Source organism: Microcebus murinus, chromosome 23 (genome assembly GCF_040939455.1).
Source record: "Microcebus murinus isolate Inina chromosome 23, M.murinus_Inina_mat1.0, whole genome shotgun sequence".
In the NCBI taxonomy this organism is placed as follows: domain Eukaryota; kingdom Metazoa; phylum Chordata; class Mammalia; order Primates; family Cheirogaleidae; genus Microcebus; species Microcebus murinus.
Genome location: NC_134126.1, coordinates 14,233,084 through 14,254,786, shown reverse-complemented (window position 1 = coordinate 14,254,786; position 21,703 = coordinate 14,233,084). Strand labels below are relative to the sequence as shown.

At 37.1% G+C, this 21,703-nt stretch overlaps 1 protein-coding gene across 2 annotated transcripts in view; it reads right to left on the bottom strand.

The window, feature by feature from the left end:
- SHCBP1L (SHC binding and spindle associated 1 like) overlaps positions 1–21,396 on the bottom strand; it is a 34,619-nt gene extending 13,223 nt beyond the window's left edge. For both annotated transcript variants that reach the window (XM_075997032.1, XM_020284428.2), the window contains exons 1-6: positions 20,938–21,396; positions 18,201–18,350; positions 14,291–14,505; positions 13,365–13,451; positions 13,074–13,292; positions 3,639–3,744 (exon numbers count right to left, since the gene is read on the bottom strand). In XM_075997032.1, coding sequence (XP_075853147.1) covers positions 3,639–3,744; positions 13,074–13,292; positions 13,365–13,451; positions 14,291–14,505; positions 18,201–18,350; positions 20,938–21,327 — 1,167 coding nt within the window. In that variant the 5' untranslated portion in view covers positions 21,328–21,396. The remainder of the gene's footprint in view (positions 1–3,638; positions 3,745–13,073; positions 13,293–13,364; positions 13,452–14,290; positions 14,506–18,200; positions 18,351–20,937) is intronic.
- Between the last annotated feature and the right edge of the window lie 307 nt (positions 21,397–21,703).

The following is a 21,703-nucleotide window of genomic DNA, read 5'->3' as shown; positions in this document are numbered from 1 at the left end:
TACGTAACTTAAAAGAACAATGCATAAATAATAATTATAAATCCACATTAATGGGTAATGTATAAAAATGTAATTTATGACAATAACATAAAGGGGGAAATGGAGCTATATGCTATTAAAGCTAAGTTCATATAAATTCAAGATAGATTGTTATTAATTTAGGATATAAATTATAATTGCCTTGGCAACTACCAAAATATAACTGAAAATATACACAAAAAAGGAGTGAATCAAAAGGGTACACTAGAAAAAAATTATCAAACACAAAAGAAGGCAGTATTGAAGGAAGTGAATAACAAAAAAAGATATGACACAGAGAAAACAAATAGCAAAATGGTAGTTCTTCCTTATCAGTAAATGTAAATGGATTAAGATCACCGACTAAAAGATAAAGACTAGTAGAAAGAATAAAGAAAAATAATCCAATGATATGATGTTACAAAAGACTCATTTTAGATCCAAGACACAAATAGGTTAATCATGAAAGGATAGAAAAAGATATTTTCTATAAATAGCAACAGAAAGAGAGCAAGCATAGCTATACTAATACTAGACAAAATAGACTTTAATAAAAAAATTGTTGCTAGAGACAAAGAAAGATATATGTTGACAAAAGAGTTAATTCATCAAGAAGATATAACAATAAACATATACTTACCAAACAAGGCCCCAAAATACATGAATAGTGATGAATTGAAGGAAGAAATGGTTCTATAATAGTTGGAGAATTCTATACCATACGTCAATAATGACTAGAACTTCTAGACAAAAGATCAATAAGGAAATAGGGGACTTGAACAACACAATAATCCAACCAGACCAAACACACATATATAGACCCCACCCACAAATAATACACCTGCTTCTGGAATGTATATGGAGCATTCTCCAAGATACACCGTATATTAGGCCACAAAACAAATCTCAAGAAATATATCTTCTCTAATCAGAGTGGAATTAAAGAAGAAATCAATAACAGAAAGAAGACTGGAAAATTCAGGAATATGTAAAAATTAAACAACATACTCTTAAACAATCAATGAGTCAAAGACAAAATCATAAGGAAAATTAGAAAATACTTTGAGATGAATTAAAATGAAAACATTATTGGATGCACCAGAAGCAGAGCTCAGATGGAAATTTATAGCAGTAAATGCCTGCATATCATAAGATCTGAAATCAACAATCTAACTTTACATCTTAAGAAACTAGAAAAAAGAAGAGCAAACTAAACCTGAAGCCAGAAGAAAGGAAGTAATAAAGATTAGGGAAGACATCAGTGAAATAGAAAGCAGAAATAATATGAAGTCAAAAGTAGATTTTTTTGAACAACAAAACTGACAAAACTTTAGATAAACTGACTAAGAAAAAAGAGAGAAGACTCAAATAACTAACATTAGAAATGAAAGTAGGGACATTACTACTGAACTTAAATAAATAAAAATGATTTATAATCATATACTATGATAATACTATAATTATATACCTATACCTATGAACAATTATTCACCAACAAATACACTGATTTCACACCAACAAAGATTAAATATACAAATTCCTAGAAACACATAAATTACCAAAACTGACTCAAGAAGAAATAGAAAATCTGAACAGACCTATAACAAGTACAGAGATTGAATCAGTAATTAAAAACCTTCTAGCAAACCTTCCGGGACCTGAGCTTCATTGGTAAATCTACCAAACATTTAAAAAATAATTGACACCAATCTTTCTCAAATTCTTCCAAAAAATATGAGAACACTTCCTAACTCATTCTATGAGGCCAGCATTCTCTCTTTTTTTTTTGAGACAGAGTCTCACTCTGTTGCCCGGGCTACAGGGCTGTGGCATCAGCCTAGCTCACACCAACTCCTGGGCTCAAGGGATCCTCCTGCCTGAGTCTCCCAAGTAGCTAGGACTATAGGCACTCGCCACCACGCCTTGCTAATTTTTTCTATTTTTCAGTAGAGACTGTCTCGCTCTTGCTCAGGCTGGTCTTGAACTCCTGAGCTCAAGCCATCCTCCTGCCTTGGCTTCCCAGAGTGCTAGGTTTACTGGCATGAGCCACCACGCCTGGCCAGCATTCTCTGATAACAAAGCTACACAGACACCAGAAGAAAACTGCAGACCAATATTTCTTAAGAATATAAATGCAAAAATAAATTCTAGCAAACCAAATCAAATAGCATATTAAATGAGTATACACCATGATGAAGTGAAATTTATCCAAGGAATGCAAGGGTGATTTAATATACAAAATCAATCAATGTAATACACCACATTAATAGAGCAAAGGGGGAAAAAAACTTCATGATCATTTCAATTGATGCAAAACAAAAGTATTTGAGAAAATACAATACTTTTTCATGACAAAAACACTCAGAAGACTAGGAATAGAAGGGGAACTTCCTCAACACGATAAAGGCAGTTTATGAAAAATTCACAACTAACATCATACTCAATGGTGAAAGACTGAAAACTTTTCCCCGTATTGGTTTGCTAGGGCTGCCATAACGAAATACCACTGACTGGGTGGCTTAGACAACAGGAATTTATTTTCTCATAGTTCTGGAGTCCAGAAGTCCAAGATCAAGGTGTCTGCAGGTTTGGGTTCTTCTGAGGCCTCTCGCAGCTTGCAGGTGGCTGGCCTCTTGCTGCCTCCCCACATGGTCATCATCTGTGCAAATGTGCCCCAGCTTCTCTTTGTGAGTTCAAACTTCCTTTCCTTTAAGGGCGCCAGTCAGATTAGATGAGGGCCAAAGTTATGGGAGAAGATTAGCTAATGGCTTAGGGATAATGTAGTACAGAGAAAAGACCAGCACCAGGCATTTTGAGGTCATGAGGGGAAAAAAGGAACTAGAGAGAATGAAAAAAAGTAAAGTACACTGACATCAATCAAGGAAAGCAAAATATTTCAATGAAAGAGCTGTGAATGCTACTGAGAGGTCAAATGAGATAGAAACATTTACTCTTTGGCTTAGAACATTTTTTGCTTTGGGGCTGGCTAAATTTATATTCATCCTTTAGGTTTCAGCTGAGTTACTTCTTTTAGCCGGAATTGCCTGATTCCTAATTCTGTCTATGTACCCATCCTACATGCACCCTATACATATGCCTGTCATAGCATTTATCATTCTGTGTTGTAACTGTAATTGCCTATTTACTTGCCCATATCTCCACCGTACTTGAAATTTGTCAAATGTATGAAGCAGCAGGACTGTGGGTCTTGTTTAACCCTTTATCTCCCCTAAATGCAGTCTGTCTCACATGAGTCTCACCCTCACCATAGTATCCTGCAACAAGGTTAGCACTCAGTAAATAGTTGTCAATATTAATTTACTTAGTACCTATTGTATGTTTAAGGCATGTCCTCAAATATACAAGCCTAATTTTAGATACTATTTCAGTTATTAATAACACATTGTTTTGTTTCAAAGTATATGGGTCTCCATAAAATAGCTGGATTAGCCTTCCAGAACTATTCTAGTTTTTCTCTCAGTTGTTTTTATATTATTTGCTATTCAGCACTTCTAAGGCATTAATGAATCAGACAAGGTTTCTGTCTTCAGGGAGACTCTTTTCTGATTATATGCATGTAAAACTGAAGTGAACAAATAAGAACAGAGTATATTTCTTACCATTTCAGTAGTCATCACTTTCGCTACAATATGTGTTATGGTCTTTCCAAAGTCTCTTTTTCCTTTCCTACGCCTCAGAATTCTTGGAAAGAAAGGTCCATGAACTCTATAGTTGAAAACATTTAGTTGTGATTAAATTAACATGAAAAAGACTCAACCTATCCTTTCTTACTAAATTAAAAGCTTGGTACTAAGCATCTTTGAGAAATTGGTTTCGTTAATTGTAACCTCATTGAGAGCAATGAGCAACTTGAGAGCAATATAATTATTAGATCTTTTAGATAGCTTTTAGATAACCCTTAAACTCTAAAATCTTTTCATTTCAATGGATTGTACCCATGGAAATCTGCATGCACCCACTACAGCCATTGCCTCAGCCACCTCACCCTTCCAAGACAATGGAAAAATTTCCTGATTGTACTTTCACAGTTCACTGTGTTGCAGACTCACATAAGGCAGAATTGGGTTATGTCTGTGATAGTGAGGCAGATGAATGTTTGAAGACATGCCCAATGTTAGATATGATTTCAATTATTAATAACATTGTTTTGTTCCAAAGAATACAGTTCTCCATAAAATAGCTAGCTATTGGCCTCCCAGAACTATTCTAGCTTCTCTCTCAGTTGTTTTTATATTGTTTGCTATTCAGCACTTCTAATTAATTCCATTCTTTCTCTTCTTTCTGTTTTTCTTTATGCTTCCTGTTTCTTGTCTCTTAATCATAAGTGTCTCCAAAAGAAAGTCAGAGAAAAAAAATTTCAGTATAATTGTTGGCTTTTATCACTACTATCAGCCAAAAGGAACACTCCTTTTCCAGCAGATATAGATTTCCCAGCAATCTCCTTAGGCATAATCTTTTGGGTTCTTTGAAGCACTCTGATTATTGCTTGATGCTAAGGGGATGCAGCTTTAATACCAGTATCTTTGAGCTATATCCCGATTATCAAATAGTTTGTGAAGTTTAAGGTTTCAGGAAACTGATCTAACAATTTTCCATGCAAGTTACTAAAATTTGAAGTTGAGCATATTAGCAGTGTCCTCTAAAATCTCATTAAATGTTTCAAAATCAAACCTACTCAATATTTTTATACGTATTTAAGCAAGTGGTTTTGATCTTGAGAAACAGAGAACCACTCATATTTTTTTTCTTTTGCCATATACCAGATAACTAGCTGCTCCAAGAGTAAAGCATCCTAAACAAATAGTAGTTTATAATGCTCTCCTAGTTTTAAAAAAATCATATCTAGGCTAAGCCGGGTGCGGTGGCTCACACCTGTAATCCTAGCACTCTGGGAGGCTGAGGCGGGCGGATTGCTGAAGGTCAGGAGTTCGATACCAAAATTAATTGGCCAACTAATATATATAGAAAAAATCAGCCGGGCATGGTGCCTGGTCTACATGCCTGTAGTCCCAGCTACTCGGGAGGCTGAGGCAGGAGGATCGCTTGAGCCCAGGAGTTTGAGGTTGCTGTGAGCTAGGCTGACGCCATGGCACTCACTCTAGCCTGGGCAACAAAGAGAGACTCTGTCTCAAAAAAAAAAAAAAAAAAAATCATATCTAGGTATAATTTACATAAAAGGGACTCATTTTAAGTGAACTATTCCATGAGGTTTCACAAGTGTAAATACTCTATTAACTCAATCACAATAAAGAAGATACAGGAAATTTCCATGACACTGATAACCCACCTCAGGCAGCTTTGCAGTCAATCCTCCACACTCACTCCCAGGTAAACACTGACCTGCTTTCTGTCATTGTAGATTTCCCTTTCTTGGAATTTTTTTTTAATAGACTTTATTTTTTAGAACAGTTTTAGATTCATAGCAAAATTGAGCAAAGGGTACAGAGAGTTCCCATAGCCCTTGTTCTCACACACGTAACCCTCTCCACTATCAACATCTGGCACGAGAGTGGTGCATTGGTCATAACTGAGGAACCTACATTAACACATCATTATAAGCTCCCTGAGAGCAATGAGCAACTTGAGAGCAATATAATGATTAAGATCTTTTAGACGACTATGTGTTTAAACTCTTAAACTCTGAGATCTTTTCCTTTTAAATGGATTGCACATGGAAATCTGCATGCGACTCACTACAAGCACTGCCTCAGCCACCCCAACTTTCCAATACATCCGATCATGATCACCCAAAGTCCATAGGTTACATTAGGGTTGACTCTTAGTGTCGTCCGTTCTAGGGGCTTAGAAAAATGTGTCGTGTCATGTATCCCCCATTACAGCATCATACAGAGTAGTTTCGCTGCCCTAAAATTCCTCTGTGTACTGCCGACTCGTCCCTCCCTCTCCCCTAATCCGTGACCACCACTGATCTCTTTACTGCCTCCATAGTTTTGCTTTTTCCAGAATGTGATATAGTTGGAGTCAAACAGTATGTTGCCTTTTCAGATTGGTTTATTTCCCTTAGTATTATAATATGCATTTAAATTTCTTCCATATCTTTCCATGGCTTGATAGGTCTTTTAGTGCTGGATAACATTCTATTGTCTGGATGTACCACAGTTTATTTATATGTTCACCTACTAACAAACATTTTGATTGCTTCCAAGTTTTAGAAATTATGAATAAAGGTGCTATAAACATTCATGTGCAGGGTTTTTTTGTGTGTGGACATAAGTTTCAAACTCATATGGGTAAGGAACATGACTGCTGGATCATATGGTAAGAATATGTTTAGTTGTGTAAGAAACTTCCAAACCGTCTTCCAAAGGGACTTGTACCATACTACCTTCCATGAGCAATGAATGAGAGTTCCTGTTGTCCCCTACCTTTCTTGGAATTTTTAAATGGAATTTTAAAGTGGAATAATACACTGTGCACTCCGTTGTGTCTGGATTTTTTCACACAGCCTATTTTTGAGATCCATCCATGTTATTGTGCATATCAGTAATTTGCTCTTTATATTGCTGAGTAGTATTTCATTATAGGATTTTCTGCAAACAAGATCACGTCATCTGTGAATAGAGATAATTTTATTTCTTCCTTTTTGATCTGGATGCCTTTTATTTCCTTTTCTTGCCTAGTTGCCCTGACTAGAAACTCCACTACAATTTGAATAGAAGTGTCAAGAATAGACATCCTTATCTTGTTACTGATTGTAGAAGGAAAACATCCATTCTTTCACTGCAAAGAATGATGATTCTAGGTGTTGGTTTTCATAGATGGTCTAAAACAGGTTGAGGAAAATCCCTTCTATTCCAAATTTTTTGAGTTTTTATCATGAAAAGGTATTAAACTGTTAAATGTTTTTTCTGTGTCTATTGAGATGATCATGCAGCTTTTGTTTTCTATTCTACCAACATCATGTATTACATTCATTGATATATTCATTGATACATTCACTGATATATAACATATGAAAATATGTTAAACCAACCTTGCATTCCTGGGATAAATTCCACTTGGTCATAGTATCTGATCCTTTTTATATGTTATTAGACTCAGTTTGTTAGTATTTTGTTGATCATTTTTCATCTACATTCATTAGGGATATTAGTCTGTAGTTTTCTTTTCTTGTGATGTCTTTGATTTGGGTATCAAAGTATTACTGATCTCAGAATGAGTTGGGGAAGTGTTCCCCTCTATATTCTAGAAGAGTTTTTGAAGAACTGGTGTGAATTCTTTAAACATTTGTTAGAACTAACTGGTGAAGACATCTAGTCTTTGGATTTTCTTTGTGAGTAGTTTTTTTATTTGCTAATCCAATCTACTTACTTGTTACAGATTCATTCAAAATTTATGTTTCTGCTTGAATCAATTTTGGTAGACTGTGTCTTTCTAGTCATTTGCCCATTTTATATAGGCTATATAATCTGTTGGCATGAATTGTTTATAGTATTCCTTTATAATCCTTTTTTTAATTTCTGTGTAGGTTTTTATGTGAACATAAGTTTTCAAATTAGTTGGCTAAATACCAATTAGGAGTACAATTGCTGGGTTCTGTAGTTAAACTAAGTTTAGATTTGTAAGAAACTGCCAAACAATTTTCCAAAGAGGTGGTACCATTTTATGTTCCAACAATGAATGAGAATTCCTGTTGCTTAATATCCTCACCAGCAATTGGTATTATCAGTTTTTTTTTTTTAATTTTGGTCATTTCTCATAGGTATGTAATAGAATTTCATTCTTGTCTTCATTTGCAGTTTCCTAATGACAAATGATATTGAATCTCTTTATATGCTTATTTGCCATCCATATATCTTCTTTGGTGAGGTGTCTATTCAGATCTTTTGCCCATCGTTAACTGGTTTGTTTATTATTATGCTTGAGTTTTATGAGATCTTTGTATATTTTAGATACAAGCCTTTTATGTGTTTTGCAAACATTTCCTCCTGATCTGTGGCTTGTCTTTTCATTCTCTTAATAGTGTCTTTTGCAGAGCAGTTTTTAATTTTAACAAAGTCTAGGAAAAAATTACCAATTTTTTCTCTCACACGTCATACAGTACTTTTGTTGTTGTATCTAAAAACTCATTGCCAAACACAAGGTAACCCATACCATACTTTCTTGATTACTATAGCTTTATACTAAGTCTTAAAATGCAGTTGTATGAGTTGTACCAGTTTTTTGACTATTCTAGATTTTTTGCCTTTCCATAATAATTTTAGAAATAGTTTATCAATATCTACAAAATATCTTGCTGAAATTTTAACTGGGATTGCACTGGATCTGCAGATCAAGTTGGGAAGAACTGACATCTTAATATTGAGTCTTCCAATCCATGAACATGGAATATCTCCCCATTTATTGTCATCAGAGTGGTGTAGTTTTCTGCATAAAGATCCTATAAATATTTTGTTAGATATATACCTAAGTATTTAATATTTTTGGTTCTACCATCAATTTTTAAAAAAAATTTCAAATAAATTATTCATTGGTGCTATATAAGGAAGCAACTGACTTTTGAATATTAACCTTGGATCCTGTGAACTTGCTATACTCACTTATTAGTTTTAGGAGTTTTGTTTTGTTTTTGATTCTTTGAAATTTCCTACATAGACAATCATGTCATCTGCAAACAAAGACAGTTTTATTTCTTCTTTCCCAATCTGTATACCTTTTCTTTCTTTCTTTCTTTCTTTCTTTCTTTCTTTCTTTCTTTCTTTCTTTCTTTCTTTCTTTCTTTCTTTCTTCCTTCCTTCCTTCCTTCCTTCCTTCCTTCCTTCCTTCCTTCCTTCCTTTCTTTCTTCTTTTTTTTTTGTCTTTTTTCTTTTTTTTTTTTTTTGTCTTTTAGGACTTCCAGTATAATGCTGAATAAGAGTGATAAGAGAAGATATTCTTGCTTTATTTCAGACTTAGGGGAAAACGTCTAATTTCTCATTAAGTGTGATGCTACTTGTGGTTTTTATAGCTATTCTTTATCAAGTTGAGGAAGTTCTCCTCTATTCTTATTATACTGAGAATGGGTGTTAGAGGTGATCAAATGTTTTTTCAGAATTAACCTATATGATCCTATGATTTTTCTTCATTAACTTACTGATCGGGAGAATCATAGTAATGTATTTTCAAATGTTGAACTGACCTTGCATAACTACAGTAAATCCCTCTTGATCATGTTGCATAATTCTTCTTATAATTTGATTGATTCAATTTGTTAAGATATTTTATTGAACTGGCTCATGGCTGTAATCCTAGCACTTTAGGAGGCCGAGGTGGGAAGGAGGATTGCTCAAGGTCAGGAGTTTGAAACCAGCCTGAGCAAGAGTGAGACCCCATCTCTACTAAAAATAGAAAGAAATTAATTGACAAACTAAAAATATATATATACAAAAAACTAGCCGGGCATGGTGGCACATGCCTGTAGTCCCAGCTACTCAGGAGGCTGAGGCAGTAGCATCGCTTGAGCCCAGGAGATTGAGTTTGCTGTGAGCTAGGCTGATGCCACAGCACTCACTGGAGCCTGGGCAACAAAGTGAGACTCTGTCTCAAAAAAAAAAAAAAAAAAAAATATATATATATATATATATATATATATATATATATATATGTATATATTTCATTGAACATTTTTGCATCTATGTTCATGAGAAATATTGGTCTGCAGTTTTCCTTTCTTGTAATGTTTATCTGGTTTTGGTTTTAAAGTAATGCTGGTTTTATAGGATCAATTAGGAAGTAATTCCTCTGCTTCCATTCTCTGGGAGAGATTACTGTGAATTGGCACCACTTCCTCCTTATATGTTTGGTAGATTCACCAGCAAAAGTATCTAGGCCTGCTATTTTCTTTTTGGGAAAGTTAATTATTGACTCAATATTGTTAATAAATATAGACCTATTCAGATTTTCTATTTCTTCTTTTGTGAGTTTTGGTAGTTTGTGTTTTTCAAGAAATTGGTTTAATTTATCTAAATTATCAAATTTGCTGCTATAGGGAAGCTCAAAAAATTTATTGATATAGAGTTATTCATAATATTCCTTTATTTTCCTTTTAATTTCCATGGAATCAGTAGTGATAGTCCCTCTTTCATCCTAATTGTTAATTCACATTGTTAATTTGTGTCTTCTTTTTTTCTTGGTTGGTCTGCCTAGACTTTTTCAAAGAACCAGTTTGGGTTCATCCATTTTTCTGTATTGTTTTCCTATTCTCAATTTTACTGATCTCTCCTCTAATTTTTATTTCTTTTCTTCTGCTTGCTTTATACTTAAATTGTTCTTTAATTTCCTAAAGTGGAAGCTAACATTATTGATTTCAGATCTTTCTTCTTTTCTAATGTATGCATTTAATGTTAGTTATTAATTTCCTTTTAAGCACTGTTTTTGTTGCATTCTACAAATTTGATGTTTTTAAAATTCAAATTACATTTTTATTTTTTCTTGAGACTCCTTCTTTGACCTATATGTTATTTAGAAGTATTGCTTCATATCCAAATATGTGGGGATTTTACAGCTGTTTTTCTGTTATTGACTTCTAGTTTTATTCCATTGTCATTTGAGAATATACATTCTCTTCTTTTAAATTTGTTAAAATGTGCTTTATGGCCCAGAATACAGTCTCTCTTGGTGAATGTTCTATGTGTGCTTGAGAAGAATGTTTACACTGCTGTTGTTCAGTGGAGTACTCTATAAATGTCAATTAGAGCAACGTGATTGATAGTGCCAATCAGATCAACTATATCTTTACTGAGTTTATGCCTGCTTGATCTGTCAATAACTGGAAAAAAGGGTTGATGAAATCTCCAACTATAATAGTGGATGTTTCTATTTCTCCTTAAATTTCTATCAGTTTTTGCCTCAAATATTTTGACACTTGGATATATATACATTAAGGATTTTGTCATCTTCAAACAGTAAGATTGTATCTTGTGCTGCCAGAGGTCTGAGAACTGGGGATCATCCTCAGACCAAAAAGCCAAAAATTTTCCATTTCCTACCCATTCCAAGAATAAATCAATTCTAAGAATTAACTTTCCTGGTTGCTGCCTATTTTGGGTTACTTTAAAGTGTTTTCATACATTGTAACCAAAATGTCTAAAAAAAAAATAAATAAATAAAGTGTTTTCAGAGCCAGGTGCGGTGGTGTGCATGTGTAATCCCAACTACTAGGGAGGCTGAGGTGGGAAAAATCACTTGAGCCCAGGAGTTCAAGACCAGCCTGGGCAACACAGCAAGACCCCGTTTTAAAAAATAAATAAATAAAAATGCTTTCAAAGAGTTGGATACTTTTAATATATTTTGTCCAGGTTTTATAATTATTATCTATCTGGTAGAAGAGTTTGACCAATCAACTCATTCCACTATTTCTGGAACTAAACTCTCCATAATTATAACCTTTTTTAAAATTTATTTTTATTTTAAAAAAATTTTTAAATTTAAATTTCATTATTTTTTCTTTCTTTTTTTTTTTTTAATCCTGCACTCCTTTATGAGAACTAAAATTATAACTTTTAGGATGAGAGAACTCTGTGTTGCTCTATGTCAGGGATCCCCAACCTATGGTGAGTTGTATAATTATTTCATTATATATTCTAATGTAATAATAATAGAAATAAAGTGCACAATAAGTGCAATTTATGTGTACACACAAAGCACAAGTAATGCACTTGAATCATCCTGATATCACTCCCTGCCCCTCCTGCCCCCCCCCCATCCATGGAAAAACTGTCTTCCATGAAAATGGTCCTTGGTGCCAAAAAGGTTGGGCATCGCTGCTCTATGTCATTAGAATCTAAAGTCTAGGCCAGGCACAGTGGTTCATGCCTGTAATCCTGGCACTCTGGGTGGCTGAGGCTGGAGGATCCCTCGAGCTCAGGAGTTCAAGACCAGCCTGAGCAAAAGCGAGACCCCATCTTCACTAAAAATAGAAAATATTAGCCAGGCATGGTGGCACAAACTTGTAATCCCAGCTACTTGGGAGGCTGAGGCAGGAGGATCGCTCGAGCCCAGGAGTTTGAGGTTGCAGTGAGCTATGATGACACCACTACACTTTAGCCTAGGTGACAGAGTAAGACTGTCTCAAAATAAATAAGTAAAATAAAAGAATCTAAGGTCTAGTGATGATCATTTGCATTCAAATTCAACTTGTGTTGAATTTGTGGGTTTCTAAATAAGTAGATTTTAAAACTCTTATCTATATTGGTTTCCCATAGTAATGTTAAGGTTTACCATAGGAATCCCAATAATAATGAAACATCAAGAATAGTTACTAGAATGAGATTCTGAGTAATCAAAAATATATGTCAAATTTGGAGGAAAATACAAAAAGAAAACAATGATGCTAGCATAAATCGTTAGACAAGTAAAAACTGGCTCAGAATTCCTAAGGGCAAAGAATAAGTAAAGGTAGAACCAAGACAATGATTAAACAACTTAGTATGAAATAGTCAGAAGTCTTTTGGCTCCATGTACAATTTTCAATCAATCAATTTTGGGACCATTAGCAAGAATTCCTCTTTCCTCATATATAAAACAAAGAAATACATACTTTCTTCACTGCATAGTCATGTAAAAATATTCTAATACATTTTTAAGTGTTCTAGAGAAGGATGCTGGTTAAATCTACATGGTTTTATTGATCATCAAAAACAACTTATCAACTAATGTTGGTTAGGAAGGCTGAAATTATAAGGTAGCCAAACTAGTCAAGCAGAAACTAGTTTCTCTTATTTCATTCACATATTGTAAGTAGAGGAGATCCACCTCCTTTCTTATGCTTTGGCTACAATCAAAAAAAGGCAAAGATGAAAGGAAAGGACTGGATTGAGATTTTTTGTAAAAAAAAAAAAAAGATTTTGGTGAATTCAGCTAATATAAAATAATTCTCTAATATTGATAATTGTGCCTTGCACTTACCTCAAAAGTTAGACATCTGATTTTATAAATCCACTTTAATCAAAGCAACATTTATGACAAGTGCTATGTAAAAAGAATAAAAGAATGACCACATAACCCTTTGTTTCTATTTAAAACAGAGCAATTACCGGAGGCGTAAATCTTCCCACATTTTCAGCAATCCACAGAGCATTACTATCTCGTAGTATTTTTTCCAGCATTCAACAGCCTCCGCTGCAGACGGATCTTCTTTAATATTGCTCTGATACTCAATGAGCTCGACACGCTTGCTTTTATACTTCTCCAAAGTTTTTTTAAAACGTTGTGCAATAGGACCCGGTATTGTTCCATCCTGTATTTCACACCACCTGAAAAGTATCAATACAATTATAATGATTACCTTTTATAACATGCTGAGTACTTTTCTAAATTATACTTACAAATTAATTCTTTCTTCAATAAGAGCAGTATAATTCTCACAACTTTCTTCATCATCCCAGTCTCTCCAAAGAAAGTCATAAAAAAACCTACAATAAAACAAATTAAGGTGATAGTAATCAAAACCAGCCACTACTATGTTTTGAATTAAAAAGATATTCTGATGTCGTAATTCTCTACATGAATCTTAATTCTTAAGGTCATATTTTTAAATGACCTTCCAGTGAACAAAAATAAAAGGTAAAACTTTAAATATGAGATGATCTGGATTCTATTTTAGGTTACTGCCAATAAGAAGATAATGTTTCTGGAAATGGAATTGTAAAATCCAGGCTCTAAATTTCATAGATCTTGGTTATGATTCTGTTCAACAAAGAAATAATATGTAAAAGATAACCAAATTCGTTGGGAGGGGAAGAAGCATTAGAAAAACAAAAAACATGCTATAATATATTCTGTATCTTGTTTATGGATAGCTTCCCTCAAATTGTATTAACTTATAAGAAGCAATCATAATGTGGATGATGATATCTGGTATTTGTAATGCCCTTAAATGTGAAAAATGAATTCTAATATATTTAAGATGCTTAAGTGTGAACAGAAGTTAAGCTATTTATTTCTAGAATTTGTTTTATTCAATTTTTATAAAATACAAGGTTAAAAAATGACAATTTTTTCATTACCTAGATACAATAATTCTGCAATTATGCAACTAAAAGAGTTTCAAGTATAATATGGTGTTTTGTGTTTTTTTAACATGCCTCCTACAACCGAGACAAATATGTTACTTTAAAATGAACAAACTTAATCCAGCAGTGAGTAAAAATTAAATTAATAAATATTGATAAAGTGCTTCTGTGAGCAAAACTTACACATTAACTTTTGAATATGATTATTTTAATTTTCAGAGGTAAAAGAGCCCTCATACCTTACAGCTTCCAAGGCCAGAGCAATATCACGTATATCAGCATCCTGTCCCTCGACGGGATACACTTCCAAGAGAGGCACACTGTGCTCCAGTTCCTCCAGTATCTCATCAACCAAATCTCTTGGAATATTTGCAATGTTGGAAGAAAAGGGCTCAGCAACAGAAACGGTAACTTTGAAACAAGATGATGAGTTTTGGCTTGGTTCACAAGTTACCTAAGATAAATATTATGAGACATTTATAATTATAAATTTGTAATTATAATTACATTTATGTAATTATAAATGTAAGTAAACCACAAGGATTTCTTTCTTAGATATGAGCTAATTATAAGATTTCTTCTTTTAAATTTTTTTTTTTTTTTTTTTTTGAGACAGAGTCTCACTTTGTTGCCCAGGCTAGAGTGAGTGCCGTGGCGTCAGCCTAGCTCACAGCAACCTCAAACTCCTGGGCTCAGCAATCCTACTGCCTCAGCCTCCCGAGTAGCTGGGACTACAGGCATGCGCCACCATGCCTGGCTAATTTTTTGTATATATATTTTTAGTTGGCCAATTAATTTCTTTCTATTTTTGGTAGAAACGGGGTCTCGCTCAGGCTGGTTTTGAACTCCTGATCTTGAGCAATCTGCCTCCCAAAGTGCTAGGATTACAGGCGTGAGCCACCGCGCCCGGCCTTCTTTTAAATTTTTTATGACTTCTCTTAACAATCAACATATAGAGTAATTATAGATCAAATGTTAAATAAAATATCAACAGTTTTTCAAATCCCACTTCTTAAACACATAATTTCTTAAGTTTCATGGAAGGAATTCTGTATCGCCCACGTTATTTATTTATTTTTGAAACAGAGTCTCACTCTGTTGCTGGGACTAGAGTGCCTTGGCGTCAGCCTAGCTCACAGCAACCTCAAACTCCTGGGCTCAAGTGGCCCTCCTGCCTCAGCCTCCCGAGTAGCTGGAACTACACGCACGTGCCACCATGCCCGGCTACTTTTTTCTATATATTTTTAGTTGGCCAATTAATTTCTTTCTATTTTTAGTAGAGATGGGGTCTCGCTCTTGCTCAAGCTGGTCTCGAACTCCTCACCTTGAGCAATCCGCCTGCCTCTGCCTCCCAGAGTGGTAGGATTACAGGCGTGAGCCACCATGCCCGGCCTTTCCTCTTCTTTATCACATAAATTCACACTCTCCTGGCCCTCCACTCCCCAACATAGTTAAATCTTAGTATTCAGCATTTACCTTAATATGTTTGAAAATGTCACTCACAGGTGAGCCATATAGCATAAGCTGGTTACACTTTCTTTTCCTGCACAAATTTCATTTTCCCAGGAGCCAATAATTACACTGTTTTTCACTTGCTCAATTTTCTAAGTGATTTTCCTTCATTTAACCCCAAATTCCTTAAATTGTGAAAATCTCCTTGTGATAAGTACAAACACAATAAATTGTGTTTGAAATAAAATATTCGTTTTATTTGTCTTGAAGTACTCCTTTCGGAGTTCTCTGACTAGTTCCAATCTGAAGTCGCTCTCTGGGCCTACTACATACATAGCTGTTAGCTCATCGCCATCATCCTGGGAATTCCTTTTGCTTTTCTCTTATGGTGGTTTCTCTGCATTTTGGATCTGATATCTTCATATGTCTTGATTAAGTCCCCTGACCGCAGACGACATCCATTAACTTACTGAGAAAGGGTGCATTGGACACAAGTTTTGACACCTTACATATTTGAAAATGTCTTTTTTTCTACTCTTAACTTACAGTATGACTGGGTATAGAATTCTAGGGTAAGGTATTGCTTTCTCTGAACTTTTTGAAAAGATATTTTCATAGCCTTTTAAAATTAAGAATTACCATTGAGGCCTGCCCGGCGTGGTGGCTCTCGCCTGTAATCCTAGCACTCTGGGAGGCCGAGGCAGGAGGATCGCTCAAGGTCAGGAGTTTGAAACCAGCCTGAGCAAGAGCGAGACCCCGTCTCTACTAAAAATAGAAAGAAATTAGCTGGACTACTAAAAATATGTAGAAAAAATTAGCCAGGCATGGTAGCGCATGTCTGTAGTCCCAGCTACTCGGGAGGCTGAGGCAGGAGGATTGCTTGAGCCCAGGAGGTTGAGGTTGCTGTGAGCTAGGCTGACGCCACGGCACTCTAGTCCCAGCAACAGAGTGAGACTCTGTTTCAAAAAAAGAAAGAAAAAAAAGAATTACCATTGAGAAGTCTGATGCTATTCTGCCTCTTGATTCTTTACATGAATCTTCTTTTTTTCTATCTCTGGAATGTTCCTGAACTTTCTCTTCGGCCCTAGTAGTCTAAAATTTCACTAAGTGGGCCTTTTCCAGTCTAGATACTCGTGTTCTGTGGTTCTGGTTAACTTTCACAATCTGACAATTTGCCTTCTGCTGCTGTTCTTGCCACCAACTCCTCCCCAGCCCCTGCCCCTCTGTCTCCCTGTCCTCTTCCTCCTCCTCTCCCTCTCTCCCTTTCTCCTCTCACCCCCAGCATTTATTTAGATATTAGACAAGATCCCCTAGTTCTTTCTTTTTTCCTTTCCATTTCTTAGTTCTTTAGCTCTACTTTTGGAAGATTTACTCAACATTATCTTTCAATGCTTCTAATCCTGCTATTTAGTTTTTCATTTCTGCTATCATATTTTTAATTTCCAAAAGTTCTCTGTTTCTTGGAATGCTCCCATAATATAGGTTCCAGTTCTTGTTTTGTGGATGCTTTATCTTTTCCTTCTGAGACTATTAATAGATTTTTAAGTATATTTGTGTATATTTTTTTCATCTCCCCATTATCTCTGTTCCTTCCAAATGTCTTCTTTTATAATGGTTTTGACCACTGTTTTGATAGTAGAGTTTCCCCTAATATCTGTTGACCCACATATGTCTCCTTATATATAAGAGTAGAGCACCAAAAAGGTGATTTGGGAAGTTCTGTGTATATGGGTGAAACATGGGCTTCACTGTAGGATGATCTGCCCGGGCTCTTTCCATGGGAACTCCATTTCAGTATCATTAGGTCTTTTCTTTTCATCCGATCATACGAAAGTCTTCCAAATCTTATTCCTGGAGGGATATGCCTTAGCTGCCTGTGTTCTAGAAGCAGAGTTGGGGCAGAAGATAGAGGATCCCAACATTCACTACCACTAAACTTTCCCTTAATTCCCTTTTCCTCACTGGGGTACACCCACCCTTAGCCATGCTTTTCAAGTTGGCTTTCTACATGTGTAGGTTTATATCTTTTGCCAAAATTGGGAAATTTTCAGCCATTACTTCTTTGACTTTTTTTCAGCCCCATTTGCTTTCTTATCTCCTTTGGAGACTCTGAAGACATGAATGTCATGTCTTTTGCTATAGTCCAACATGTCCCTGCTGTTCATTTTTTTTCAGTCTATTTTCTCTCTGGTTTTCAGATTTGATAATTTCTATTTTTCTATCTTCAAGATCACTAATTTTCCTCCTATCTGCCTCTGCTTTTTTTTTTTTTCGGTCTACACCTGTTGGTGTTTCCAGGTTAACTAGATTAACTAGAGGTTAGCTCCTCTAGTACCCAGTCTAGGATATATGAAGCAAAAAGAAAGCCCAAGAAACTTACTACCTTGTCCTTGGGTCATGAGGTCCCTAATTAATCTGCCTTCTATCCATCTTTCCAAATTGTCTTATGTTTGTTTTATATACATAACGCGGGGTGTTTAGCTGCACTTAATGAGAGGAATATGGAAAAGTATGTCTACTCCATCTTTCCGGAAGCCTCTGTTTCTTAAACAGCCTTTCAAGCAGTTCTTCCTTCTCAGCTCCATCTTCATTTTCAGAGAGGGGTGAGGAACCTGCGGCCTCAAGGCCATATTTCAGTCTTTAAAAAAACTAATAATTTCATTCAAAAAGAACAAAGATCAAATAAAATTTATTTACCTCAACCAGTATACCAACAAAAGGTATAGAAGCTTCATCATATTTCACAAAGAATAATTCGGGATTAGTCTTCCAGACTCCAAACCATTTGTCTTTCAACTTTAATTTTTCTGATAGGTATTTACTCATAGCCTCATCAGCATCTTCTGCCTAACAGAAGAAAAAAAATGTATATGTATGAATATGTGAAATTATACATTTATAATTATTTTTACTGATTTCTATTTTATTTTTATTTATTTTTTTTTGAGACAGAGTCTCACTCTGTTGCCCAGGCTAGAGTGAGTGCCATGGCGTCAGCCTCGCTCACAGCAACCTCAAACTCCTGGGCTCAAGCGATCCTTCTGCCTCAGCCTCCCGAGTAGCTGGGACTACAGGCATGTGCCACCATGCCCGGCCAATTTTTTGTATATATATTTTTAGTTGGTCAATTAATATCTTTCTATTTTTGGTAGAGACGGGGTCTCGCTCAGGCTGGTTTCGAACTCCTGACCTTGAGCAATCCGCCCGCCTCGGCCTCCCAAAGTGCTGGGATTACAGGCGTGAGCCACCGCGCCCGGCCTTGATTTCTATTTTATTTTATTTTTTATTTATTTATTTTTTTTTATGAGACAGAGTCTCACTTTGTTGTCCAGGCTAGAGTGAGTGCCGTGGCGTCAGCCTAGCTCACAGCAACCTCAAACTCCTGGGCTCCAGTGATCCTTCTGCCTCAGCCTCCCGAGTAGCTGGGACTACAGGCATGTGCCACTATGCCCGGCTAATTTTTTATATATATATATCAGTTGGCCAATTAATTTCTTTCTGTTTTTTATAGTAGAGACGGGGTCTCGCTCTTGCTCAGGCTGGTTTTGAACTCCTGACCTTGAGCAATCCGCCCGCCTCGGCCTCCCAAGAGCTAGGATTACAGGCGTGAGCCACAGCGCCCGGCCTGATTTCTATTTTAAAATGGAACCAATATGGCCTTAAATAATGGAAAACCTGGAAAATTATAGATTTTAACTAAAACTATATTTAATGGAAAAACATGATAAACATTAAAAAATTAAAATAAACTTAAAGAGATCTATTCACTAGATAGAGTTATTCAGAGATGAGACATCTACTTATTTATGTCTTCAAGTAATTTATTAGTCTACTGAGAGGAAGAAATATAATTATACAAATTAAAAACAAAGTAATTACTATATTAAAAAATAGGTAGTTATTGTTTTCTGAACTTTAAAGATGTAATGACCTATTTAAAACATATTTGGTTCATAAAAATTTTAAATCACACTCTGTCCTATAAAACAAATGAGAATATTAAGCATTCAATAAATATTTGCCCCTTTGATTTTTGAGTTTAAATTCAGCTACCTCTTAATGATAATCTAGCTATTATGAATCTCAGTCATTACATACGTCTGATTAATGACATAATAATTATATAAACATTTTCCCATTGCCTATGACAGACCTGGTTTTCTCCAGTCCTCAATATCAAATGTAGGTTGGTCCTAGTTTTATAGATATGGTGGGTTTTTTGTTGTTTTGTTTTTGTTTTTACACACAGTCTCACTCTGTCTCTGCCACCCAGGGTGGAGTGCAGTGATGGGACCATAGCTCACTGTAACCTCAAATCGCTGCACTCAAACTATCCTCCTGTATCAGCCTCCAGAGTAGATGGGTCTGCAGGAGCACACCACCATGCCTGCGTAGTTTTTCATTTTACTTTTTGTAGACATGGGGTCTCACTATGTTGCCCAGCCTGCTCCTAAACTCCTAATCTCAAGTGATCCTCCCAGCTCAGCTTCCCAAAGTGCTGGGATTACAGGTGTGAGCCACCATGCCTGGCCAAGATGGTGTTTTTAAAAATAAAATTGACTTCTGATTATAAAATATGGTAAACCTTGAGGAAATATTAATATACAGAAAATATAAAGAAAACAAAAATCCCCCCCCAATCCTGGCAGCCAGACATAACCATTGTTGAAATTTTGGTTCCTTCCAGTATTTCCTTCCAGTATTTTTTTCTATGCATATATTTATCCATACATATGGATCATGTTTTGTTTTGTCTCCGGGGATTCCTTTTTTAAACTTAATTATAGCTATAAGCAAATCTACAGTTCTTGAAAACATGATTTTTACAGCTGCATGGTTTTCTACCATATGAAGCCACTATAATAAATCTTTCACTGCCCCTGTTGGAAATTTAGTTTCTAGTTTTTATTTTGTTTATAAATATCACTGTAATGAATGAATATCCTTTTAGATAAATTCTTCTGTTATAACTTAAAAAAAAAATAGGTTAGAAACATGCAATATTTGCTTTATTCAGTGCTAATAGGTATTTTTAATACAAAACATCATGCCACATCCTAGACTGCCTTCTGGGAACCACATTCTAGTGTAAAAGTCAAGGCTAAGTAATCTTACCCTTATGCTTGGGCACAAATTTTTAACTAAAAATACTAGGATGCGTGCCTGGGCAATCATAAAGCCCTACAGAGCTTCATCTTTTAGGAGCTCTCAGAAAACACTTTATCGGGTCTAATCTTAACTCCTCTAGGATAGGACCTGGGTACCGCTAATGAGGCGAAAGCTCTCAAAATGTTGACTCAGTTTGCTTGTTTGAAAGGCGGCTTCTCTTTGCGCCCTTTGTACCCGTCCCCCTGAGAGGCAGACGGGCTCCACCGCGGCGCCTGTCGCAGGCCCGGGCTGGCCCCGGCCCGCCGTCCCTCTCCCCTCCTCCTACCTTGCAGCCCTGCAGCACCACGTCGCAGTACAGCGCCACCTTCTCGTCCCGCCACATGCCCCTCATGGGGGACACGCAGACGTGGGGCAGGGGCTGCGCCTCCTCCTCCTCGGGCACTGGGGGCAGCGGCCCCTCTTCCTCCGGCTCGGCCGCCTCCCCCGGGCCCTCGGCCCCGGGGTCCCGCAGGGGCTGGAGCCGCCGCCGCGCCGCCTTGCCCTTCACGGGGCGCGGCGAGGCCACCACCGACCGCACCCGCGACGCGGGGCTCTTCAGCGCCGCCGCCGCCACCGTGTCCCCGGGGTACGCGTAGACGACCTTCTCGCCTCCCCTGCCGGGGCTGGCGGTCCGGACCGCGTCGGCAGGCACGGTGGCCCTGAACCCCGACGCCATCGCCGTGGCGCGCTGGCGGCCCGCTGCAGCCGTTGGCTGCTTTTCCCGCGCTGCGCCCGCCCGCAGGGCCCGCCCGGAGCGCGCGCGGGGGCGCGAGGCCGGCCGGCCGGGGCGTCGGGCGGCGCGGACCGGGCGCGGCTCCGGCCGGGGCGTGGGGGGCGCAGCGCCGAGCGAGCGGGACCCGCGGGGCGCGGGGCAGGGGTCGGGCAGGCCGGGCGCGGCGCCCACACCGGCCGGTGCCAGCCGAGCCCGGCCGCTCGCTCCGACCCGTCCCCGTCTCCTGAGAACCACCGGCGACAGAACTCCCTCTCCAAGGAGGTATTTCCTTAGGGTCCGCACAGGTTTGGGGGTGATTCTGAGTCACCCTCCAGGCCAT